Source organism: Ailuropoda melanoleuca, chromosome 11 (genome assembly GCF_002007445.2).
Source record: "Ailuropoda melanoleuca isolate Jingjing chromosome 11, ASM200744v2, whole genome shotgun sequence".
Lineage (NCBI taxonomy): Eukaryota > Metazoa > Chordata > Mammalia > Carnivora > Ursidae > Ailuropoda > Ailuropoda melanoleuca.
The window spans coordinates 44,582,862-44,610,403 of NC_048228.1; the positions used below are offsets into that span (position 1 = coordinate 44,582,862).

The following is a 27,542-nucleotide window of genomic DNA, read 5'->3' on the forward strand; positions in this document are numbered from 1 at the left end:
AAATGGCCTATGTATACAGTGGTTCTTGCTCGCATAACAGGATCCTGAAATAAGATGGCATTTATTACAGGGGCTCCTGGCTGGCCTAGCTGGTTAAGTGTCCAACTCTTGATTTCGGTTCAGGTCATGGTCTCACGGTCCTGGGATGGAGCCCCGCATCAGGCTCCCCCGCCCTCTGCCCTTCCTCCTCCCCCCCCCCAAATAAATAAATAACTCAAAAACAAAAAAAAGATAACATTTATTATACCGATAGTGAGCTTTCTACTTAGTGGTAGGTGTGAATGCGAACAGTCTAGGCAAATGTCCCTCAGAAGAACTGAGCAGCCGAGAACCCTTTTCCACTTATCTTGTGCCTCCAGGAGCAACTCCCTCTGTACATATTTCTAACCTGGGGGAACAGAAAACAGTTTGAATGATGTGAGTCATCCAAGCTTTCTGTGCAAACACCGTGAAAGAAAATACAACTTGTTAGGGTCACACTGATAGGAATGAAGGACATCTTAACCTCTGTAAGCATATTTTCAGTTAGCAACCTGGAAGTAACTGAAGTTTTATATACAGTATTGGGTATCTGTGTGCCTATCTAATGACTCAGTGAGTCATTGCTTCTTCCGTTCCTCCGCCCAATTCCAAAGAGCTACTTTTTCCTATTATGATTTTTTAAGTCCCTCCTCTTGCCTTCCATCCCTGCTCAGAGCCCTCTGCCTTGTTCACTCGCTATGAAATTGCTCCCACCGTGGGTTCCTTGACGTCGGTCTCGCCTTTGGGAACCAAGCTCCACACAGGCACCAGACAGGGGGCTCCAAAATGCCACTGACCACGTCCCTACTCTGCTCCCTACCCCTCAAACTCCCCTCTTGTCCCCGCCACCCAGTTCCCTAGCTTGGAACTTAAGTCCCTACCACCTGGCCAGATGGAAGGTTGTATATTTCTTTAGCATTTCTGAGACCTCCGACCAGCTGCTCAGTGCTTACTTTTAAACACATTTCCGTGCCCCCTAAATGCCTTATGGAGTGAATAAATTAGGGAAACCTTAAATAAATAAACAAGCCTCGGAGCTTCATAAAACATGTCACGGCCTAATCATAAATAAATCTCGCTAAGGCAATTGTCACAGAAAATAAATATAATGAGATAAAATGCAGTGTCCACTTTCTGAAATAGAAAAACACTGACCCAAGGCAGTAGAGACAACTAGATCCCACCTCCTTTCTCCACCCCTAACCCCACCCTTGCCTGTTAACAGCCAAGGCGCAGCGAGCAAAGCACTTGTGTTCCTGAGACTTCTCCTGTTTGGCCTGGGCTGCAGTCCTCCAGTCAACCAGAGTGTGTAAGTATTACTGCAATACAAAATAATAGCTTTCAGTTGTGTAACCTTTTGTCTTTCCCATCTTCTTTCAAAAGAAAAACAAATTATTAAAAAAAATAAACCATAGAACCAGTAAAACCTTACCATGTAATTAACACAAGCCAGGGTAGAATTGAGTGGTAGGCATTCATTATTTGCCTCAGTGAATTTTTTTTTTTTTTTGAAAACCCATACGTCTGCAGCATGCAGTTGTCTTTTAAATTAAATTTGGCAATAGTGGTTCTTAAGAGCCTAGATGTATTGTAGACTGTTTTCTTTAAAATGTGCTACTAGAGATACGTTTTTAAGAGGAAAAAAAATGTTCTTAATCATTACAGAAGAAATCATTGTATTACCATTATGACCGGTGTGTTGAAACAGAATATTTTAAATTGCTACTAGAAAGTTTCTCATTTTATAATTGGTTTCAGGAATTGCTGTTGGAGTTAGTTTTGCTGATAGGGAGGCACGGTTTCTGCTTTCATTTCTTATTGTCAGAATTCACTCTGTCTCTGTTTTTATATAACAAAAACAAATTTTTTGAATGATGGTCTGGCCACTTGTTACCTTTCCCAATTTGTAACATTTTTATTACCGGCGATAATACCAAGGCAGTTCTCAGTCGTTTGCCTGCTGAGGGAATGATAAGATTTTCTCACTTGCATGAGTTAACGGAAGAGGGAAAAAGATGGGTTTTTTTCTCCCTCTTTGGTCCAGACCCCCTAAGGCAAGCACATTTCTTAAAAATGTTGTTATAAGGTGTGGGGGGGGCGTCGGAGGTGGTATTTCTGACATCTAGATGTCTAGGCTAGAGACTTTAAAATCGTGTGTATGAAACCTACACTTTCTATCTTCATACCTTTGTTCGTTCATTTATTTTTTTAAACACACCCATCGAGCATCCACTCTGCTCCAGGCTCTATAGTAGGATAAAAAGTTGAATGGCCAGGGAGCTGTGACCCTGACTCCAGTAGAGAAGGACCTGGAAACAGCTGATGTGATGGGCATCTTTAGACATCCTAATGCGTTGAAAAAGTTACGCTGTGCTACCTGTCTATACCCCTTCATATGTAAATAAGTGTAAAGTCCAATATAATTATGATTCTTTCCCTCAAGGGTTACATTTATTTGAGCAGGGAGGCTAATATTTTTCTAAAACTTCCTCTCATTTATTTTACTTTATTGCCCCAAATTTTTGGTGCCCTAAGGTTGGGCTTAGTTTACCTCCTGGTCGGTAACCAACCTTAAGAGCACCTGAAGTGTTAGCAAAATATAGAGGGAGCCCAGCGGCCTGAGCGGACACCCCATGGTTAGCCATCGGTTTTATTGGGACATTAGCACCAAATATTGCATGAAAGCTCACTTGGGTTTAACCTGGGCGAGTGAAAATGGAGACAAATATGTGTGAATTCAATGGATGACCCTCTTAGTGCATTGACCATGTTCTGGAAGAATCCGTCTGGAGGCTTTTTGTTCTGGAAGAATCCGTCTGGAGGCTTTTGAGAAAAAAATATTTTATAATCAAGTGTTTGTAGAGTCTGCTGCTTTTTCCCTGAGCTAAATTTGTCAACATTTAAGTGTTTCATGGCTGCGAGTAATTGTATTTTCATTGGCGTTTTGAGATCTATTTATACCAACTAGAGCACGAAAAATGGTTTTGTTGTTTTCCTATGAAGTGTTGGATGGGTCCTGCTCAAGTTTTAGATTACAGACACCACCCAAACTCAACATCTGCAAGTTTTGATGGTTGATTTTATGGTTAAGGGCCACCACTATCCTAGCCCTCTTTACTTCCATCACCAGTACAAGTAGGTTGGCAGTGGAGGGGGGAGGGGGGGGGACGCTTCCACCCACTTACAATAAAATGAAATCTAAAATCACTTAACAAACTGGACTGTTAAGCCAAATTAAAAAAAAATAATTAAGTCTGCTGGAGATGTTTCTGTCCAGAAGTGGATGCAGCTATTGGCTATATGGACTTACCAGGTAAGAGACCTCTGGCCCACGTATTTAAAAAGGACAGGTAACTTCAATTCAAACCTGAGTCACAGCAAGATTTAAAAGAGAGTGCTATGCTTCATAGGTGTTCCAGTTCTATTAGCCAAAATATTAGATCTAAGACTGCTGTCCTGTAGATGCGGTAGATACCAGATACCAGATAGGCTAAGCATGGTGGAGCCAAGCCCTCTTCTCCTTTTGGGATTCCTCTCTGCTGAGCTCCTACTGGAGACAGAGTCCCAGGAAGGACACGAAGAGAGAAATGGAATAAAGGCAAGACACGAGTCGGGGGAAATAGACCATTGCCTAAGTGAAGGACCTGGTTTTAGTTGAGGGATTTCAAGATATTTGCCCAGGAGTTGGGACTTTAAAGTTAACTCAAAGATTGATTCACTCAATAATATTTCCACCTTCAATTCTGCAGACAGAAGTAAATTGTGGGATGAGCTGGAAGAGCTCCAAGTAAACTCTTCCTTAGAAAGAAAGACGCTCTCTGCTCTTTTATACCAACTCAAGAGTCATAGTAAGGGTCTTAACTAATCAGATAATACTTCTGAGCTGGAGCACAATGACTGGATGTCACTTCTAGAAGAGATGAATTCTTGCTCCCCAAGCGTAACGAGCAGCAAGGGCAGCAGCCTTCTCTACCCTGTAGGAGAAATGCATTTATCGCCATATTTAGGAGAACCTTCATTAAAACATGGTCCTGTGTGTGAATATTTTTTTATTGGGCTAAACACAAGGACATACATCACAGATTCCAATAAGGTTAACTTTGTATGTGGATTTATGAGAGACTTTTTTCTTTTGATATTTTTGTGATTTTTAGACTATCTTCATCAAACATATTATTTGGGCTAAATTTTTGTAAATACACACGTTTGCAGGAAAAACTCAAGTGGTAGGGGAAATTTGAAATTGGGGGGTGGATGTGTGCTTTATTTTTGTGTAAAAGACTTCAGCTCCACTGCTTCAGTACTCAAATCATCATTTCTGCTAGACTTTCTTTAATACACTGATTTTCAACCCTCACCACACCTTGGAGTCACCGGGGAAGCATTAAACAGGTCCGCCCCAAGGCCACTAACCCCCTCACCCAGACTAATGGGTCAGAATCAGGGTGGAGCCAAGTGGTTGGTATTTGTAAAAGGTCAGCACTTTACGCTATCTACGATTCCATGTTGCAATTCTTTGATCTCCATAGCACTGACCAGGAAGTTAGTTACTTAAAATTGGACTCCAAGGGGGTTTTACTGCCTTCTTTTATTGTCACAGTGGGAGGGTTTTGCTAACACCTGATAGAAGCATTTTCCAGGTTCTATGGTGCACCAACTTTGGGAATTTGATTACTCTTCTGGTCACATGCAGCTTATTAGTACAGGCGGAAGATGTACCTCTTAACAAACACTATCTGCTTCTTTTAAATGATCATTTAAATGTCAGTTGTTGCCTGTATTGACCATTTTTCCTCTCAGTTTCCCCGCTGGCCACTTGCTAAAGCAGGCCCAGGAAAACACAGGCTTTCTCACAAATATGCCTTTAGCTTATGTCCATGTTGACTTAGGATGCCCATTAGCTCACCTCCACGCTACACGGGGTGCCTTCTATTCAGGTGTGTGGCCTGACTGCATCATTTAATTTTTATAACCATGCATTTGCCTTTCTTTCTGCATACCTGTTCCTTTGCATAATAAACAGGCCTCATGGGAATCTGAACTCGGGTGCTCACCAAAGACTTCTAATTCAGACCCATTGCTTCCCAATTTTTATCAAATCCTAGCTGGTGAAAATACTGCTCGTGGAGAGTTGCCCAAGAATATGCATCCATGTATCTCTCTGAACAGTTTACATTTTAAATCTGATTTTTAATCCTGACTCATCCAGGTGATTCGAGAGATAAGTAGTATTCTGGGATCATTTTAGTGACTTGGAGATTGCTCTCAGTGATTCTACTCCAGCATTGCACTTGAGCCCTATAGTAGGAAGTAAGTTCTCAGAAGTCACCGTTCCCTTTACTGCAGAGACTGTTAAAGGCTTTGACCACCGTGTGTCGTATACCATCTCCTTTTTGAGGAGCTTGATGAGAAACTCCTCTAGGTCTCAATCTTGCTTTGCCTGGCAGGAAGCCCCAAATCTCATACACAGTCCATGTCCAGCGCACTATGGGACTCAACGCATGTCCTAAATTTGCTCCAGACTTTATTTTCCCTGTGACCGATTTCTTCATTTTTCATTTTGTATCTTGTTTTATATTTAAGTTTGTAAGCTGCTTAAATCTTAAGAACAAAATGAGAGTATGAATCAGAGTTTCTCAGCCTTGACACTGTTGGGCCAAATAATTTATTGTTGGCAGGAATGGGGGATTAAATGGAGGATTTGGAGGAAAGAATGGGGGGTGCGTCCTTGGCCTCTATCTGCTAGATGTCAGTAGTAGTTCCTGGTACTGGAAAGTTACCTTTCACATGACAGATTTATCTCTTGCTTTTAGGGAAGGAGGGCAAGAAAAAGAGGTAAAAATGGCCTTCCAGCTTCTGCCATTTTCTCAAACTCCTTCAGCTTAATAACATTCAACATGTCAAGCTGCCATATTTTAGGGTAGTGTGTCCTGAACCCCAATACTTAGTATTTTCTAGGCTATGAGCAAGTCACTGTTTTGGGGGGACCCAGACAACTGAAGCCCACTTTCACCCTCAGAAAAACCTTCAAAAGAAAAGAAAAAAGAAAACAAAATATAAGTGTTGAGTTTGCACATCTCTGAATCTCATATCTGAAGTTAACGTAGCTTCTGAGTGCTTTCCCGATGACCCTTGGGAAAAGGAAGTAGAGATACTGTTATTGGCATTTAGACAAAAAAGGCACAGAGGTAGCCACATACCTAGTGTAGCTAGAGCCCAGCGTGCTGACCCCCAGGTCCAGCAGGCTCTCCACCACATCATGACAGTGTTGAAAAAGTTGAGTAGGAAGACAGACAAATCCCACTTGGAGGATTAAGACTGGCTTAATGGAGGAGGTGGCATTTGAGATGAGATGTTAACAGATAAGTAGGGAAACAAGGGGCAGGAGCTCAGGGCGGTAGCCGGATGGAGGGAATTCCTGCAGACGTGAGCACTTGGCCTGACTGGATAAGGGAAGGAAATGGTAATCAAAGGACTGAAAAAATACGGTGGGTCCTTTTCTGAGGGTGCCCTGAAATGGTTCAGAAGTGAACAGGCATTCTTCCCTGACAGCCACGTATGCCTGCCAGCAGATTAACAAATTTTAAGACAAAAGTAGTGAAGAAGCTGAATTAATTAGGTCACCAGAGAGAATAGTGATGATGGGACGATGAGAGACCTGGAGGATCCAATGTATCCCGTGCTCTTTATCCCCGACCCTCGCCCCAGTTAAATGTTTCAGTGAGCAAAAACCTTTACTTCCTTAGGGAAAGTAGGATAAAGGACTCTGGTGTCAGAAAAGTTCCCAGCCGAGCCCTATCAAATATGCAAATACTCCTGAGGGGGGCTCCTCATTTAAGGATGACCAAGCACCAGCACCATTTTTAACAAAAGGGGAAATGTTTTGGAGTGGCCTTTTGGTTATAGAAATTATTATTATTATTATTATTTAGCTTCAATTAGGAAATGCCATAATTACACACGATCGGTTTTAAATCTACACATAACATGGTTTTCATTGTTTTGGCTAAAATTTCAGAAAATGATGTGCTTGGTGCTGCATTAGTCAAGGAAGCTATTGTGATACAGGCATGCAGGGCTCTGTAGGTGACCCAGATCATCGCCCGCGGGTGCTGATCAGACCCAAGACTGGGAGCTGGTTTGCTGTGTGCTTCCGGGTGCTGGAGAAGCCCAAAGACGGAGATTTACTGGGAGGAGCGGGATCTGAGTGTGTCTGGGGAGGGAGGGAAGCCTAGAAGCCAGATACTGGTAAGTGAGGGCCCTCTTTTCCCCAGTCCAGGTCTATAAGGAGAAGGGATGCATGCTCAGCTAAGACCCAACATGGGGGCTTCACTAAGTTGGGCAGAAGGCCCTCCTCCCACCACGCCATCACCCTGGACAGTGACCAGAGGCTTTTTGTTTCCAGATATTATTTAGTTTAAATGAAGAAATGTCATCCTTTTGACTATGCATAATCATTTTTAAATTTCCACATAACTGAGAGTTTTCACGGTTTGCCTAAAATTTCAGAAATGACTGTAGGAGAGAAAAATAATTTACCCTCTAACCTTCCATGTTCTCAACTATGGCCCCTGAAAGAAAAGACAGATTAAGAAGAGAAAAACAGAAGTTGATCACACATGTATCTCATATACATGGGGATATGCAGGAAAATGAGTAACTTTCAGAGGTGGCTTAGAATTCGGACTTGAACACCAGCTACAGCTAAAGGAACTGGAGAGAAGGTGTGGGGGAAGCCAGTTCCGGGGAGGGGAGCAGGAAAATAAGGGTAAGGTTTGACTGCAGATTTAAGTCCATAAGTTTTACATTGACAAGAGTCTGTTCTGGTATAGAGTCACCTCTCTCTTCCAGACGGGAGAGCGGGACACTTACAAATAGACATTTTCCCTTATGAATGAAAATTTCCCTTGAAGAGTAACTCTGACTCTGTTTTCAGAGCTTCTCCTGTGTGTGCTGTTTCTCAAAAAAATGGACTCAAAATAACTCTTATGCCAAAGAGGCATATTTTGGAATGACATTTTCTGATCTACACACACGGGTACAAAGACAGAGTCCCCTTGTGATGCAGAGACAGCAGAATTCTGCTTGAGATGCAGGGTAGTGGGACAACTGGTTCCAGATGCAGGCTCAGACCCAGCACTAAAAGATGGGCCTGTTGGGGGCAGTTTAGGTGCTGGAGAAGCTCAGAGTGACTCAAAGCAGGGCCTTCCCAATTGACTTTATTTATTTTGCTTTTCTAGAAATGGGTTGCTTTATAACCCATGGAATGATCTGGTAGGAAGCTGAAAGCCAGAGGAGAAAGGAGGGATGGAAATAGAGGGAATGAGGAGCCTGGAGAAACCCAAGGTGAGCAATATTCAGTGGTTTGGTGGATCCCGTCAGCATAGCTGAGACTGGTTGAGGAAATCGAGCCCATGCAGGCCCCAGGCCAGTCAGTGGGACTCCTCCAAAGATAGGACTTGGAAGATAGGACTTAGTAGAATGGAAGAATATGGACTTTGGCTTCAGCTCACCTGCCTAGGAACCTGGCTAGGCTGCTCCAGGAATTTGGTTTCAAATTAGGAGAAAAGATTGTTATGAGGCTAGAATCCCATCATGTACCTAAGATTGCTTAACATGGGAACTGGCAGTAAAAACTGCTCAAGAAATTTCAGTTTCCCTCCTTTATCCATGAATAAACAATTGCATTCCCAGAGGAGCTGCTCTTCTAAGAATTTAGATAGAAATCATAAATCATGGCCACCAGTAGTGTCCTTTGGCTTCTGCTCACTCCCTGGGGGGTGGGAGACAGCTTCCTGCACAACCTAGGAAAGCCCCATTGTTTTCACCTCCCCCACACGAATCCCATTCCTGTAAATCGGGAGGTAGAAACTACCCCACCCACCATGATATTCTCTAATTCTAAAGTTATTCCCCAAACCCTCCAGATAAATGGAGAATGCCCAGTTAAATTTGATTTCAACTAAAGAAGAAAAATGTTTTGGTATAAGTATGTCTCAAATATTGCTTGGGACTTACTTATTCAAATTTAACAGAATCTCCTTTATTTTTTGTTTTCCTAAATGCGGCAACTCTATTTAATCATTTAACCATAATTTCTGTTTTTCTCAGTCTTAAGCCTAGTCTTCCACTTCCCAGATTCTTGTAGCATCCTATGGGTAAAAAGAAAGATGGTGGCATCACCAGTTATTGACAAGGATGTGAGGCAAATGGAACTCTTCATCCATTACTGATGGGAGTGTAAATTGATACTACCACCTGATAACACTGTTTGGCACTATCTACCAACCCTAGGGCCCACCAGTGCTACTCTTAGGTGTAGACACAACAGAAATACATACCTGGTCCACCTGAAGATATGTACAAGAATGTTCATAACACTAGGATACCATTCCTAATAGTCCAAACTGGAAACAATACAACGGTAACATGGATAAATAAGTTGTATTATAGCTATGTGATCATTTATCATATGTCAATGAGAATAAATGAATTATTGCTGTATGCACATGGTTGCATCTCACAATCCTAACTTTGTGCAAAAGAGGCCAGACACAGAAAAATAAATAGTGCATATAATTCAATATACGTAAGGCTCAAACACAGGCAGAAGCAGAGGGACTTCTGTGGTGCTGGTGATGTCCTTCTTCTTGAATCAGGCTGTGGTTACAAGAACAGTTCACTGTTAAATTCATCAATCATGCTGATGATTTCTGCACTTTACTGAATTTATATTGCACTTCAGTTTGAAGTTTACTGATTGAGTTGAGGTCTACCCTGATGGGGCTTTTTCTGTAGACCCACATGGTTGGAAACGCCTCCTAGAGTTTATGTGTGGTTTCCTTTATTCACAGAACTATGCGTTAAATTTGTGGGAAGGAACTGCAAGACATCTATCTGCTAAAACTATGTGAAAGACCTAATAATCACATTTTTAAAAAGTTAGGTCTTGGTGTATCCCAATAATCTGTACAGCTCTAGGATGTGATAGTTTAGGGGTGAGTATGATTTGAACTCATTCATGTTTAGAGGGTGTCTGAAACTGAGAACCAGGCAGATCCATCTACTTGACCCTAAACATGGTCCTAAAGTAAAGAAATTGGATCCCAAAGATTACAGGTGGGGAATTTTTGAAGTATGTCCATATTCAAGTGGAGATCAAAGAAGTCCAACTGAAAGAAAGAACTCTATCATATTGAACAAAATTTCCTTTTTTAAAGGGCTATTTTGAAGATTATGATTCTGACTTTGGAGGAACTATGGTGATTGGCAGTGGAAGGACTCACATGTAAAATTCCTTAAATAAAAATTTATTGACTTTAAATTTAAAAAAAAGTTTATTGAAAGAGGAAGAAAAAGTAGAACCGGAAAGTTTCGCTATCCACATAGGAACAAGAAGCAGAAGGAAGAGAAAAGAGGCAGGTAGGGGGGAAGCCACTAGCAGGATGTGCCATACAGAAGAGGGATTTCAGAACAGGACGTGAACAAATCTATGGGGAAACTGAGGCATGTAATGATCCCTGAGTTCTAGCCTTTGAAACATGTGTGACTAAGAAGCAACGTGTTAGGTCCCATTCCTCACAAGGACTGCTTGTCTGGCTACTGTAGACCTGGTTTCTGTCCCCCTGAGAAACTGAATCAGACACCATTAGAACCCCTCCAGAAGCTCATGCTTCACAATGCCCTTGATGTTTTCGATCCACGGTTTCTCACCGCAGCACTGTTGTTGACATTTGGGGATAGAGCAGTATTTGTTTGGGGACTGTCCTGTGTTTTGTGGGATGTTTAGCAACATCTCTGGTCTCCCCCCACTAGAATGATCATAGCACCTCACCCCCAATTGTGACAACCAAAAATATCTCAAAGCATTTGCCAGATGTCCCCTGGAGGGGGTGCAAAATAATCCTGGTTGTGAACCAGTTAACTGAACGTGTAGGGTGGAACTTAGAGGAAGTTTTTGAGTGACTGGGTTCAAGATACTAAAAATACATACCTAGATAAAAACACACGAGCACATACATACAGACCGACAGAGAGACTTAAGAAAACGAAGTTAATCACAAACTGCCCAACTCCCAATAGTTCCAGAATTTACCTGGGAGGGGACACCCTCAAAAATGCTTACTTTCCTTCCCGAGGAGGTCTTGCTCACTTTAGTTGGCCAAGATTCATAATCCCAGATTGAGAGACTCTGTGGAAATAAGCGTAACAGCTTTAGAGTCCCAAGAACTGAATTCAAATCCCAGCCCTGCCACTCTGTCACTGTGGGCATGTGACTGACTTTCTGTTTCTTTCCCCTTCATCTGTGGTCTTATGGAAGACATAGGAGAGTGTAAGGGAAGGGCAGGGATTCTACTGATTTCCCTCCAGGGCCAAGTACTCTCTTTTATGTAATTGCTACTCATGAAGAATTTAGCCAGTGCCAGACATCACTCTAAGGACTTTTCAAATATTATTCAATGCTCCTGACAGCTTTAGAAGCTACATACTTTGCATATCCCCATTTCACAGATGAGGACACTGAGGCATAAGGTCATTCATTAGCTAGTGACTGAAAAGCTGGAGTCTGTGGCCAGTGTCCTTGATGGAAACCACGGGATCATGCTGCCTGCTCCACCTTTTCATCTTTAGGTTTCTGTAACGTTTCCTCTGAGGCATCTCCATGTCTTTTTCCTGATGAGACCGGGAAGAGGGTGTGGGATGACACTCAGTCTTTGTCCTCATGTCCTCAAGCCTCATGTCCTCATCCATAAATTCAGGATGTTGGACTAGTGATTATGACTTTTCCTTGGCCCTGGCATGTAACCTCTTTGCCTCAGTTTTCATGCCTGCAGTAGAAAGCATCTTATCAGCCTTCATTCCCTGCGTGCCTCAGTCTGCTGGGAATATTAAATGATCAGTGTTAACTAGAGATCAAACAAGAACGCGCTTTACAAAGTAGAATGCTCCTTGGAAGCGTAAGCCATCATATTGGCAACAGACCTCATTCAGGTTTTCCACCCACTCTCTGTAGACTATCTCTCCTGTATATGGGGACTGGCGGTTTTCAAAATGTCTTCACGTAACGGGATCTTACTCGAGCCTGCCAAATATCAGCAATGACTATAATCCAGGCTTTCAGATTCCTACCTCATTGCTCATTCTACCACCATACTGTGCTAGCTCTCTGGAGCTGTGATCCCAGGCATGGCCCCATACGATGAATCAGGCATAGGACCTGCTACTTAAGGGCATTTAGCCTCAAATAGACATAGGGGTGCTTATGCCAGCTCACCGACATACAGGAAACACATTGTTGACTAGACATGGCCTATTGACATACTCTCATCACAGTGACACAACAACCTGTGAGAAAAGTGCTATATATTCACATTAAAAATGTCAAAACTGAGGCACAGAGAAGTCAGTTTACTAGTTCAAGAACACACACAGTGTGGAAGATAGATTTGAACCCAGTTCCTAATCACAATCTAGGCCCTGGGGAGTCAAAGTGTGGGCCAGACACTAGCAGGACTGACACCCCCATGGAGCTTGCTAAAAAGCAAGCCTCAGGTCCCATTCTGGACCTACTCAATTAGGTTCAACCCTCTAAAAGGATACTAAGTGAGTCCTGTGCATGGTGTAATGTAAGGTGCTGCTCAGTGTAGATCCGTCCACACAGAGAAGCACAAAACCTATAAATAGACACACAACACATGCATGCACACATACAATATGGTGTGTTTTAAAAAATATACTTCTAAACCTCTTACTTTAAGAAAGGGAATTTAGGGGTTGCAAAACAAGCGGCAAGAGTCCCTGTGTTAGATTAGGAATTAAATTAATTGGATTAACACCCACGGTACAATTTAGGATGGATGTGACTTGCGTGCAGGGCAATCACAGCAGATGCCCATTTCAGGATTCCTATCAGAGTGGATTCCTCAGCCTGCTCAATGGCATTTTTTTAAAAAGATTTATTTATTTATTTATTTATTTATTTATTTATTTATTTGACAGAGGAAGAGAATACAAGCAGGGGGAGCGGCAGGCGGAGGGAGAGGGAGAAGTAGGCTCCCCACCTGCTGGGAGCCCCTAAGGGGGGCTTGATCCCAGGACCCCAGGATCATGACCTGAGCCGAAGGCAGACACTTAAACCGACTGAGGCACCCAGGCGCCCCTGCTCATTGGCATTTTGTTTTTACATCAAACACAGCAAATTTTATACTTACTGTAAACTACTGACCACAACAAATAGATGTTTCCAGGGCTGTACAAAGGGTAACGACTCACTGAAGGAATAGTTAAGATGGAGTCTTTGCCCTGGAATAATTTTTAGGGTTGGGGTCTTGAACTTTAACATAATTTTCCATTTTGATACGTTGGCTAAACTGATTTGTTTGGTTACGTGAATTTTCTACCCAAAGCATTGCTTCTTCTAAGAAGTAATTTTGTATTAAGAATACAGCCTTACTGGTGTATTTTTCTTCTTTAAAGACACACACGCAGCAGCAACAGCTTTGTGTATGTTTTGTGTCACGCTTTTCCCAGGATATATTTTGAAGGTATTGGATCACTCATCCTTGAGGCTGGAGGTATATCTGTAACGTTCAGTATCAAACAACACATTACCTGTGCAATTTATTCAACTTTTGTAACTATTTCTCAGATAGTAGATTGAGTTCACAATGTGCCCACTACGATTAGATGATAGTAGGAAGGATATCGTAGTCTTCCTAAATAATCAGAGAGGAGAAAGACCTTTGGACTCCAGTGAAATGTTTATCTAGCCCCATAGTTTCCACCATAATTCCTGGTGCGAGGTGACAGTAATTACAGAGCCTTTTCAATCCGGTGGTTTTCCCCTTGTGTCATAAAGCAGTTTCTTGATAATAAATATCAGAGGCAGCCTTCTAGGACGGTCAAAGTGCCCTGGCCTTTATTATTCCATAATACCTCCACCCCTTTTGTAGGGGCTCACCTGGAGACAAAATCGATCAGGAAAAAAGAACAGGGCAGGGGAAGAGCTAAGAAGACCGACTGGTAAGGGCTGAGCGAGAGTGAAATGACCTGTCGTCAATGGTCGCCAGAGCTGTGCGCGTCACAATCGCCTCTCTAAACATTTACTTGCCCAGGGTCCACCCCAGCTACTGAATCAGAATCAAGTATGTGTGTTTTCAAACCAGTCAGCCCTGAGATGCACTCTGGAAGCATCTTTGATTGGGGCCTTCCCTGGCAACAGGGAGGAGCAGGTGGACGGTTAATGGGACTGGATGTTCCTTGCACCTGGCTAAGGGATGTGTTAGAGGTGAGTGGGGGTGAAGGCTACAGAGCACAGCGTATGGTTAGATATGAAGTGGTAAAGAAGGAAGTTTTAACATTAGCCCTTGCAAAACCAAACACGTTCTCTCTGTTGGGGCTTCCGACTGGATAGATCCCAGGAAACTTCACTTGATCCCTGAATGAAATCTGAGACGTACGCAGGCTCTGCTTGGTTTGAGGGACACTATTTCTTAGTGGTTTTGCAACTACTGGATTTTTCTGTGGAAGCTTGAAGCACCCCCCCCCCGTTCTTTTTTTTCAGATTCTAGCCTGACAATTTCACAAAAAGAAGTTAATCGTTTTGTAAGTAACCTAGGACTTCTGTTAAAACTTTAGCTATCAGGATACCACTAGCAATTATGCAATGAGGACTGACATTAGCTAGAAGCATCGGTGTAATAACAACCACAACTTTTTGGACAAGAACTCTATCTCACAAAGTTCTCTTAAGGGGCAATTGAGATAATATCAGTGCGATAGCTTTATAAAAGTTATTACAATCACTATTAAATAAAACACCTCATGTGCAAAAAAGACATTGTTCAGGATGGTTGTCTTGAAATAGAAGAAAAAAATCATCTTGCTGATAAAAAGAAAAAAAGGACTGGAGAAAGGGGCAACAAAGCCCCCAGAAAACCTGTGGAAGGCACCCTCACCCCATTTCCTTGATGTTTCTCATCATCAAGTATTGACAATAGTCTGGAAAGGGCTTGCTAAGTCAGTTGAGGGTGGCCAGCCCTAATCAGGAGAAGTGTGATGAAATATCTTCTTGACTGGGATCTACATGATATCCAACCAATACCTGTAGGTGTTTAATACTTTTTTGGTTTTATTTTCACAGGCAGTGCCCTTTGGAACTTAGCCTTAAAAATGAATCCAGTTGTTTCCCAGCCAGGATACGGTTCAGGGGGTATGATGAATAGTGACTGGCAAACTGGCATATTTGACTGCTTTGATGACCTGGGGATTTGTAAGTGCACCTAATTACTGCTCCTCCTCGACTCCCATAATGCAGGTTCCCGACCTAACAAAACTCGTCTACTTCTCCTGTCACTGAGCTCCTGCTCTACCGGCCAACTCGGAAGTCATGAGCTGAAGGCCCATAGGTGGATTTAGCCACTGGATGTGTTTTGTCTTGTACACAATGAACTCGCTTTGTGTAGTAATTTAAAAATGCAAGGAAACATATAAAAATCAGATTTCACATAAAAACCTAGCTTTCCAGTCTAGATTTCCAACTTCTCTCGAACACTGGAAAATCTGGAAAGATGAGCCTTCATCACACATGGCAGAGTTCAGCTGTGGCTTGACATTAGCTAATCCCATTAAAAGAGATTCTCATTCTACAGTTTGCTGTATTTATTTATGCCCGCTATTGGCTATTTTGTGTTTTTTTTTTCCAATCTATTTCACTCATTGTACCTGCATGACCTTGAGTGTGTGATCCTTATCGAGCTCAATCTCCGTCTGCCATTTTTCACCTCTTCGTCTCACCGCACTCTTGACACAAGGCTCCAGCTTGTCTTCTACGTACCTCTCCCTTTCCCCACAATGCTGTTCTGTCTTCCAGCTTTCAATGCCATTCTTGCGACTCTTGTCAAGTTCTGTTTCAGGAAGCACTGCAGGCTGTTAGCTTTGCTGACTTCCATTTTGGTGTGAGAAGTTTTTTTCTTATTTCAGTCATGCCATATGGGCGCACACATTCTCTGTGGGGCTCATCTTGACGTAGTGTGTGAGAAACAGCCTCCTTTTTTGTGTGTATGACGGAAGTTCCGGGGTTTTGGGAGATAGCCTTTACTTAAAAACAATCAATCAAAAAAACCACTGACTGTTATCACATCGAGGGTACAGCCATACCACAGCTCCACCCCATCACTTTTCAAAATAGACTTTTACTCAAAGCATATTTGAGAACAGTTTCCTGTTTCTTGTTATTTTCTTGGGCCCTTGCTCTGCCTCGCAGAGACTCTTTTAAAGTGAAATTGCGCTCAACTTTTTAAACAACTGATACCCATATCCCTTAATTTCTGCTTGCTCCAATCCTCATAATGATGATAGAGTCCTTTTGCTTGAATGACCTTCTAGAATCTATTTCCACTCTTTGTCCCTAATGATTTCTTCACTCAGTGTTTTCTGGCCCTCAAATCCTCCCATGGTTTTTAGGGGGCTTCTCAGACATCCTGATGCCACAAAATTCCTCTGCAGGCATGACCCAAATGTAAGGAGGGCAGGGAAGAAAGATCATGTGAACACGCTCACGTTGGCAAGGCAGGAGCTTCTGCCCTTAAATCGGACCTGATATAGTGACTCACAGATTATTCCCAATTCCTGGACAGAGGGCTCTAGAAGGAAGACATAAAGAGCCAGGTGACAAACATTGTTTTCTCCGAGTGCCCATTAAAGCCATTTCCTGAGCCAGCATCTTTTTGAAAGAGGTGTGATTTTGGTGAAAGCAAGATGACTTTCAGTAACTCTTCTGTGTGGCTTCCCCTTGCACTCAGGCCTCTGTGGGACTTTCTTTCCCCTGTGCCTTTCATGTCAGATCGCCTCTGACATGAACGAATGCTGTCTGTGCGGAGCGAGTGTCGCTGTGAGGACCTTGTATCGGACGCGATACGGCATCCCGGTGAGTCACCCACGCGCCCTGTAAGTCGCCAGCCCAGACACCCGAGGGCTCCCGTCAGGCTGACCACATCTGTGTGACTGCCCTCCTCGCCTTCATGGCTTGACCCTCATCTTTGCTCCATTCCCAGACTAAATTTTTAAAGCCGCGCTGCTGCCCATACCGTGGAACGTATTAGTAATAAAATCTTCCGTTGTTCCAGTTAGATGTGTCTCTGAGACAGTTGCTGGAGGGGAGTAGGTGAGGCACGGAGAGCCCTTAGCCTCTGCCCGCTTTACTCGGTCAGACCCAGAACCCTGCAAACCTGCAGGCTGGACGATAGTTTGTTAGAAAGTCTTGGGGAGACAATGGGTGTGTGGTCGATCCCTTCGGAGCTGGCACATCTGCCTCATAAGTCAGTGTCCATTCATACAAAAGGGATTACTGAGTATCTAGACTCTGGCTGAGTCATAACTGGTCTTCATTCATTCGGCAGCGATTTGTCCTGTAGGTAGAGGATGGCCAGTACCATTCCCGAGGCTGGAGGCGCCTCAGCGAACCGAGCAAATCAAAAGCCCTGTCTGCATGTAGCTTACATCCTTGTTCTTATGTTTGGAGACCTTTATTTTAACATAGTTTCAAACTTAAAGAAAAGTTGCAGAAATAATAAAGGGGGGGAGGAGAAACAATACAAGGAATTCCTGAATATCCTTCACCCACATTCCCCAAACACTAAAATCTTGCCACCTTCATTTTATTTAGTCTTTCCTCCACCTATTTGTCTATTCTTTTTTTTCTGAAACATTGATAGGAAATGACAAACTTGATGTCCTATTACTTCTATGACATCTTGTATTTCTTAATAACAAGGACATTCATTTATATAACCATAACACAATGATCAAAATCAGTTTAACTCTGATACAGTACTGGTAGCTAATTTGTGGATCCGATTTAAACTTTACCAATTAACCCAATAACATTCTGTGGATGAGAAGAAAATCAATCTGGGATCACACATTTTATTCAGTTGTCGTTCCTCTTTAGTTTCCTACAATAAGGAATAGTTATCTTGATCAGTTATCTTGTAGACTATCCCTCAATTTGGTGTGTCAAATGTGTCCTCATGGCTACACTTTTACACTTGGGCAGAACCTCCCTAGAACTCATGCAATATTCGCTGTGCTTCCTACCAAGAGGCACATGACATCAGTGTATCCCATTATGGTTGTTGTTTACTTCGATTACTTAGTTAAGGTAGTGTCTGCTGAGATTCTCCACGTTAAGTTTGCCATTTTATCCTTTATAATGAGTAGGGACCTTGTAGAGAGATGTAAAAATCCTATTCCTCGTCAAACCTTCACCCACTGGGATTAACATCTATTGAAGCTTCTCACGTGAATAAATTACTACTATGATAGTTGTCAGTGGTAGAGCTTACCCTCTAATAGGAGAAGATTGCTATGCTGTAACTAAGTAAAAACCTCGTAGGATGCTGGTAAGTGGTACAGAAAAAAATAAAGCAAAGAAGAGGAATAAAGAATGTTGAAGGGTTCTAATTTTATTTTTTTTCAGCATCATAAAATATATTTTTATCCAAGCAAGTTTTATCCCAGGAATGCAAAGATGGCTCAATATCAGAATACTCTATATACAGATTCTGAAAGAAAAACCATATGATCATTTCAGTTCATGCACTAAAAACATTCAACAAAATTCAATGCCCATCTACATTTTTGGAAAGGGAATTCTACTTTTAAATAGGGTTATCAGGGAAGCACTTGGTACAAAAGTGAGAGGATGAGAAGATGACTCATCTGGGGAAGAGCCAGGCAGAAGAAAGAGTGTCACCCAAGGCTTTAAAGTAGAGTTTATCTGGAATGTTCCAGAAACTACAAGGGGCCAGAAAGGCAGGAATAAAATGAGTGAGAGGGTGGGAGTAGATTGTCATAGAAAAAGATGACATTAGAGCAAGATTTAGAAACTCTAGGGCCTTGAGAACCATTGTAAGAACTTTAGCTGTTACTCGGAGTGAGCAGGGAAGCCACTGAAATGTTTTAAACAAAGAAGTGACATGATGGTTTCTTTTCCCGGAAACATAGCCTCTGCCCCACTCACTGCTCCCATGGGAAGAGGAGCAAGTTATTAATTTCCCTAAGCCTCAACCCCCTCACTGATAAATGGTCACAACAATACCTCCCCTTTAATGGGGTAGCAAGAGTCATGTGAGATAATGTATGGAAAGGGCTTAGCACAAGACCTGGCAAGTAGTAAGTGCTCAGTAAACACCTACTTTTATTTTTGTTCTTTTCTCAGAGAATTACTCAGCCATTTCCTCAGGGCAGAGCTGTGGGCAGGGCCCTGGCCTCGCTCCTCCTGTGTGCTTGCTCAGCTACCTGACCTGCTCAGTGCTCAACGCTGCTCTCATTCACACTACCCCTAAGGCAGCATAATACACAGCCATTCTAAACCTTGTGCCTGGACCTTTAACTTCCTGAATTGTATGCAAAGTGTCATGCATGTGTACTTATGTACATGGCGTGACGGTAAAATTCTCCAAGCAGCCCCAGACCCCAACATGGTCTATAGGAAGGGGCATTGAGCTGGATCCTGGAGAAAAGGCTTTGGGGACAGCTCAGCACGTTCTCTAATAAGCCATGTGGTGGCAGCAGTTTTCTCATCTGTCACGAGGAAGTTGTGCAAGATGATTTCTAGGTCTGGGATTCTAGATATAGTAGGTTTCCTCAACATACAATGAAACAGTATATTTATAGACAGTGTATCTCTATTTCCTCCTTAGAACAGTCCTAAAAATAATTCCCAGGACAGATTCGTATCATTCAGGCTCTCTGCTTTGTTTCCTTTTCATATCTCTGCAAATCTTTATGGGGCCGCTACAACGCAGCCTCTCTGATCTGCCCCTCCCTTCATGGATACAGCCAAGAGAGCATCCCTTTGGCCAGGGCATGACCCGTGCAGGAGAGAAGGAGGAAGAAAAGAGACAAGAGCTGACTGTACTACCACGAGCTGGGATATCATTCTGACATATATTCGCTCATTTACTACTTGCAAACTCTTATGGTGTGGCAATTGTTACCTCCCTTTATAGATATGGATCGGCTCTTTGGCCCAAATGCTTACTCTGTTAGATGACGATCAAAATCATTGTAGCAATGGGAACAATTTTTTTTTCCTGAAAAATACATCACTCATAATCTCACCATCTAGAAGCTCCTAACTATACACCACCACCCCCGCCTTGCCCCATGAGCTCACACTGTAAATCGGGAATTATATTAAATTCAACATTTAAAAACATAAGTGCTATCAAATAGCGCAGCTCAAAATTATTTCAATCTGTCAAGACACGCAGTAATAAAACCAGGTTATCAGACTATAACTCCCTGGTTCACTCAGAACAGGAATCCCTTCAACGGCATGTCTCCCAGAAGGTCACTGAGAACCCAATTGGACCCTTTCACTGAGAGGGCCCTCAAATCCTTGCAAAGTTCCCTGTTTCATGGCTTTCCAAACAGTATTCATTCTGTTCTTTCTTCTTTTCCCCATAATTTATGTATCTCCTCTTTGCTCCAAACTTCTTCCATTGCAGAACTTGAGAGACGTCAATGAAAATGGCTGGAGGGATACAATGCGGGGCCTCATCTGGCTCTGCTCACACACTACAGAAAAACTGGTGCATTTCACAACTGATGCTTTGAAGGGAAGCATCTCAGAAGAGGAGCTAGAGGATGAGGGCGATAGATCGGTTGAAGTTGTGTCATATATGGTTAAGGGCACTGGCTTGAGAAAAGAAAGACCAAGTTCTACTACCAATTTGTTATGTGATCTGAACAAGTCATTTACCTTCACTTGGGTCATCAGAAAAATGGAGATAATGAGAATTCTCATGATAAACCAGTAACATAAAATGTACCTTTTAAAGAGTTTGAAAAGCTATGCAAATGCAAGGACTTGTTTGACTATATTTATGGGCTATGTGTGGATCCACTCTTTGTTTTTTGACAGGGATCTATTTGCAGTGATTTCCTGTGGCTGAGATGTTGCCTTCTATGCAGCCTTTGTCAACTCAAGCGAGATATTGAAAAGAGAAAAGCAATGAATGCTTTCTAAAAGGTACTTGGTAAGTTGGTGGGAATTCTTTGATTTAGCAGTATCAAAACAAATGCTCAAGAACATCCTTTATTTCCTTGGTCCTCTGTCACAAATACATGAAACATCCCTTACAAAATGGAGGACAAACGATTTTTAATTGCCAGCCTACACCAACAGTTGGTAGTCAGCTTCCATGGGCTGAGAGGGCTAACCCTGGAAGCAAAGGAAAGAATTCTGAGATTTGTTAGGTTGTCCGCCACAGGAGGAGCAGCCGTGTGACGTACCAAGTGAGCATGCCTCATATGAACCAAGCTTATCTTAACTAGACCGTGATTTGAGGTAGTCAAGATATGTGTGTGACAAGACATTCACTTCCCTAAGTCTAGTTCCTAGGTCTGCTGCTACCAACACTGACCAGTTGAGGTGTCACACTAAGGGCGACTGTGTCATGTGCCTAGTTCTGTGTTCTTGACAACACCAGAATATTCGTATAATAATCCTTCCTCCAAAGCGAAGGGAAGCTATTTTAGTCTCTATAAATTCAGTGTGGACATTTCACCCAGTTATCCAAAATTCCCAAAGCCCCCACTATGAAGAGGAGTTACTGACTTTTTGGTGGCTGTGTTGTCGAATTGGGGTAGTTGCTCATTTACCTATTTCCTAGCTCCCTTAGTCACATTTTTAATCTTCTGAGTGAGTACCTGTTTCTCTCAGACAGGCGGGTAATAGTTTACTTGTCTTGTCTTTCAATCCCTTATTGCCAGTCCCATTGGAATTTGCAATCAAAGTTTAGTTTTCACCTGGAAAGGACTATGATCTATAAAATCCTTTCTCCCAAGAGGTCTTGAAGAATGTTTGATCAGGATGGTACATTCATGTGTATGATAAGTTGTCACTGGCCCGATCTGTCTCTTTCTTAGCTATTTTGCCACCTGCCCCACAAAATAATGTCTTCTTCACGACGATTTTAGTTCATTTCATGTTGCATTTTTGTATCCTAACATTTGTCTTCTGATTGTTTCAGTGGCATCCCGGAAGGATTAAAGTGCTTTACTCAGTTTCAGGCAGAGTCAAGATGAGGAGTTTTCTTATCATTCTTTTTCCTCCTTGTATTCTACCTCCTGAGAATTGACTTTTGTCTCTCTTTCCAAGCAGTGACATTTGTTAAAAGTCCTATATTAACAGCTTAGCTCAGAATCTGATGGCAAAATAGCCCTAAGGGAAGGAGGATGTGACAGTTTACTGGTACAGTCAATGAAAAAGATTGTTTGATGTTCTCTGCCTGTTGGAGACTCTTACCTTGGGATGGTTGATGACCCATTGACATTTGATAACCGAGGTTAACTCTGGCAGTCTGCAGAGCATTCTCTTGGTTCCCTCAACCACCTAGCAACAATGCCTGACACGTAGTAGGCACTTAATAAATATTGTGGAAGAATAAATCAATGCAACTTTCAAGCAAGGAAGCATAATGAGGCCCTAACTTAGGAGACTCATCTGAATCTTAACTGGTGATTGTGACTCTTTCTAATAGATTGTACTGAACCAGGGGCCATGATTTGATGTAGATCTTAAATATGTAGCAGTTTGGCAGTAGAGGATGGGTGAAATGGAAGTTTTGATATTTGGAACAAGATAATGTAAAGAAAGATGAAACTGATAAATTCTAATTTGTTCATTTATTCTCTCTTTTTTTCTCATTTCTACAGGTCATATTCACAATGTGGTGAAAAAAATGCTAGAATCACATACTGCATCTGTTGAGTGCTATCTCACCCCAAATCTTAGAAACTAATTCAACTAATCATATGGTTTCCAATGGCTTCAAGACATTTTTAATTTCTAGTTTATTTCAAAAGAAATACATTTCCAGGGGTGCCTGAGTGGTGCAGTCGTTAAGCACCTGCCTTTGGCTCAGGGCATGATCCTGGCATTCTAGGATCGAGCCCCAATCAGGCTCCTCTGCTAGGAGCCTGCTTCTTCCTCTCCCACCCCCCTGCTTGTGTTCCCTCTCTCGCTGACTGTCTCTCTCCATTGAATAAATAAATAAAAACTTTAAAAAAAAAAAGAAAGGAAAGAAATACATTTCCAGTGCTGTTCTCTAACACAGCTGCTATTAAAAAATTAATGTCCTCAACATTTCTTGTGTCTTTATTTTTTATTTAAATTCAATTCGCCAACATATAGTACATCATTAGTTTCAGATGTAGTGTTCAATGATTCATCGGTGTCTTTAAATACAACTTTATGAAAAATTATGATATTATTTTTTTAATGAACCCAAAGTTGTCAAAATGCTAAAGCTGAATGATGGGTACATGGAGAGTTTTGTTTTGTTTTTTTTTAATTTTGAAAGGTTTTTTTTTTTTAAGTATAGTTGACACAGAAACATTCCTTATTCCAATTTTCTGTCTTTGTACATGTTTGGAAATGTCCAGAACAAAAAGTATTTTAAATGTTGCCAAGGCTTTTCTGATTTTAGACTTCTCGACCACTGGTAGGCAAGGTATCACCCTGTGTAATCCGTCACCCTAAGAAAGGGTGGATTTTGGTCCAACTTGCACCTCCCTTTGGGAACCAAGATGGCATTTAGCACTTCTTACAGCCCCATAAAGTAAATCCACTCCAGGAGTATTTGCTGAGCAATGCAGAGTTTACCATAGATTATATGGACCAAAGAGAGGATTTCTGTCATAAGCCACACAACTTCTAATTGAAATTGCCATTAGACATTTCTATCCTCCCTAAAGTCATCTGCTTTCTGCTCTAGAGTTTTTGGGTCTTCCTCTGGGGAAAGTGATTTTGCAGCATCCTCTTAGTGGACAGTGCCCCTCAAACACTTCTAACTGGGAGTCATTGTCAAGGTAATCTTCAAGCCTGCTACAACTGCCCCCTAAACCTTGCCTTAACTCAGTTCCAGCTCTGGCTTTCATGTAACATCTGGAGGTGGTAGATATATCCGATTCTGCCACGAATTTCCATGCAGCAGCAGATTCTGTCTGCTCCTACTACTTCTCTTTCCAAAGTGTTTTGTTGTGGTAAAATATACATAACATAAAATTCATTACCACTTTTAAGTGTGCAGCTCAAGGGTTTTAACTACATTCATAATGTTGTGTAGCCATCATGACAACCATCCTTATCAGCCATCTTGTAAAAATGAAACTCTGCACCCATTAATCACTAACTCCCCATCCCGACGTCCCTCAGCCCCTGGCAGTCCCATAATACTTTCTGTCCTCAAGATTCATCCATGTTTTACATATTCCAGAATTTTCTTCCTTTTTAGGGTTGAATGATACTCCATTGTATGCATATACCACATTTTCTTTATCCTTTCTTAGGTCAATGGACCCTTGGGTTGCTTCCACATTTTAGCTATTTTGAGTAACACTTATATGAACATGGAGGTCCAAGAATCTCTTCAAGACCCTGCTTTCAATTCTTTTGGGTATATACCCAGATAAGGTTGTTCTAGATCATACAGTAATTTTGTTTAATTCTTTGAGAAACTGCCCTTTTATTTACCATGGTGGGTATACCATTTCACACTCCCATCAACAGCACGCAAGGGTTTTAATTTCTTCAGATACTCACCAACACTTGCTATTTTCTCTTTCTTTGATAGTAGCCATCCTAAAGAGTGTGAAGCACTATCTCATTGTAGTTTTGATGTGCCTTTCCCTAATGCTCAGTGATGTTGAGCATCTTTTCCTGGGCTTATTGGCCATTTATATATCTTCTTTGGAGAAATGTCTTCAAGTTCTTTGCCCATGTTTGAATCATGTTGTTTATTCTTTTAATGTTCAGTTTGAGTTGTTCTCTGTATATTCCGGATATTAATCTCTTATCAGATATGATTTGCACATATGTCCTCCTATTCTGTAGGTTGCCTTTTTCTGCCAATGTAATCTTTGTCTCGGTGGGAAGACAGATTCCTGGTGCTTCCTACTCTGGGCTCCAAGGGCTCACCTGAGTTTAGTCACAAACGGTGTGAATGGGAAAGTGAACTATGCTCCATAATTCAGTCATTACAACACCACAAAAACACCACTGAGAATTGGCCTTATTCATTTGCCAAGAGGGGAGAGAAAACAATAATAACATAGCCATGTATGTAGCCAGCGAACTACTTATTTGGAATAAAAATGAGTGACAAGGGATATCTTCAGGAGCAGTGAAGCCTGGCAGCATGGCAGACTTTGCCTGCAAAGTAATCCCTTGGGTAGTTTCCTTTATTGGTTTCAGGAATTTTTGGCCAGAGAAGAAAATTAGATTGCGCAAGATGTCAGAGTGAGGGCTGAATATTTGCATCTGGAGGCAAATCCAGGCTGCTCCTTTCATCACAAAGCCACAACCCTCAGAGAGGGCCTGGCAGAAGAATCACACACCCATGAGCTGGGGACATGCGCCGGTGGGTGACCATGTGATTTCCGCAGAAACAGCAAGTGGTGGGGCACCTGCTCTGAAAGCCACACAGCATAGTATGAGCTTAAGGATACGCAAGGACACTTAAGAGCAATTCATTCAATGCTACTTCTTGTCTTCAGAAATAACCTCAATACAGAGCTGTTTAATGAAGAAAAATAAAAGCAGGCTCCCAGCAATCCTAACCTTCTCTTAGAGCCTTTTTTCCCATATGCTCTTCCCCCCAACTCAGAGAACTCCAAAATATGTCTTTCTCTCTCCCTTTGCTTCATGCCATCTTATGAAAAATATCTCCTTGCTGTACTCCTTCCCCTGCCCACCACATCTCCCAGACCACCACTAGGGAACCAACTTCTAGATTATTAAGCAGTATATTTAACATCCTAATCTGATCTATTTGCCTTTGGACAACTTCATCAAAGTCCAGATATTCCCAAAGATAATGGTGGCAGGAAGTTGATAGCAAAGGGGAGGATAGCAAAAGGGGACACTGGCAGAAAGACTGGTCTTACATTAGTATACCCAAAAATGTTCATCTTGTTCATCTTTTTTTTTATTGACTAAAACAAAATAGAGATGTATTTATCTGAGTCCCTGAAATTGAGGAATCTCTAGTTTTAAATTTGAGTACAGAAACCAATGTGCTTTCCCCTAAATGGTTATCCCTTTATGCTCCTTTAGTCCCTATCCCAGCACTATCCCAGTCTGCACACTCTCAGGATACAGTGCATACCAAGTCTTTTCAGTCTGGCCTGTAGCAACCCAGGAACGACTGGTGAAGGGAAGTACTTCCTGTTTTGTGTATTTAGGTTCAGATATGACTATTAAGTTATTTACATTTAAAACCAAACTCATTTCCTGGAGTCAAGAGCCTCATATAGTTTCTCCCTCTCTGATTTCTTCCCATTCAGTTCCCTCCCCAACACACACCCCTATTGTCCTCTGCACTGTTCCTTGTATTCCACATATGAGTGAAACCATATGATAATTGTGTTTCTCTGAGTATCTTGACTCCAGGAAACAAACGGAAGGATGTGGAAAGGGAGGTGGGTGGGGAGATGGGGTAACTGGGTGATAGGCATTAAAGAAGGCATGTGATATGATGAGCACTGGGTGATATACTCAACTAATGAGTCACTGAACATTATATCAAAAATTAATGATGTACTATACCTTGACTAATTGAATTAAAAAAACTCATTAGGTGCTTCTGAGCACTCTAGACCCTCATGTTAAAGATATGCTTTTAAAACACCTGATGATTAGTTCAAATCAAGAAACTACCTTTTCGGGGTGCCTGGGTGGCTCAGCCGTTAAGTGTCTGCCTTTGGCTCAGGTTGGGATCGAGCCCCTCATTGGCGGGAAGCCTGCTTCTCCCTCTCACACTCCTCTTGCTGTGTTCCCTCTCTTGCTGTCTCTCTCTGTCAAATAAATAAATAAAATCTTTAAAAAAAAGAGAGAAAGAAACTACCTTTTCTTTCTAAAACTGAAAACAAAATTTTCTCTCCCAGAACAAAAGAAGAATCCTCCCTACAAATTTGCAATTTTCACTGAGTGTAAAAGATACAAATTTCTGGCAGTTAAACAATAGCTATTTTTTAAATGTTTCTAGTCTTCAAGAGTATGTAGGTCAAAACTCTGAGAGACACAATCAAGAAAATTATACAGTAATGATTAGTTTGGGGGTTGGGAGGAACTTTTCCCTTCTTGGCTGGCCTAATAATTAAATTGATAAAAATTAACAGAAGAAAAACAAATTTAATTTTACATATACAAGAATTCTTGAACATGTGAGACTCAAAGAAGTGACCAAAAGTAGACAGCCTTTATACTTTTTAGACTAAATAATAATAATAATACATTTGTGAAGAATAGACAAGACTGCCACACACCCCTAGACTTCCTGTGAAAAATGCTATCTACTTGAGCTGGAGACTTAGAAGAGGGGCAGGCTTCAGGTTTACCACACATTGAGAGGCTACAGAAGTTCTCTCAGGGAGTGCAGGCTGGGGGAATGCCACTTTTGAGCTCTCATCTGGCTTTACTATTGCTTCTCCCAGAAAGGTGTTTACTTGTC

The 27,542-nt window shown here is 41.9% G+C and overlaps 1 protein-coding gene and 1 non-coding gene across 4 annotated transcripts; both read left to right on the forward strand.

The window, feature by feature from the left end:
• Positions 1-1,227: 1,227 nt before the first annotated feature.
• Positions 1,228-22,988, forward strand: LOC100464625 (placenta-specific gene 8 protein). 3 transcript variants are annotated; one of them, XM_019794403.2, is made up of 6 exons: positions 1,248-1,330; positions 8,262-8,367; positions 15,164-15,292; positions 16,824-16,948; positions 20,951-21,065; positions 22,747-22,781. In XM_019794403.2, the coding sequence occupies exons 3-5, from the start codon at positions 15,193-15,195 to the stop codon at positions 21,053-21,055; spliced, it is 330 nt and encodes a 109-aa protein (XP_019649962.1). In that variant the 5' UTR covers positions 1,248-1,330; positions 8,262-8,367; positions 15,164-15,192; the 3' UTR covers positions 21,056-21,065; positions 22,747-22,781. The 3 variants fall into 3 exon arrangements, with proteins under 3 accessions (XP_002912510.1, XP_019649966.1, XP_019649962.1); XM_002912464.4 differs by lacking the exon at positions 8,262-8,367 and having other exon boundaries at positions 1,228-1,330; XM_019794407.2 differs by lacking the exon at positions 8,262-8,367 and having other exon boundaries at positions 1,247-1,330; positions 20,951-21,058; positions 22,747-22,988.
• Positions 9,786-9,916, forward strand: LOC117804511. Its single transcript, XR_004628994.1, has one exon. It is a non-coding gene; the product is annotated as a small nucleolar RNA SNORA18 (small nucleolar RNA).
• Positions 22,989-27,542: the final 4,554 nt, after the last annotated feature.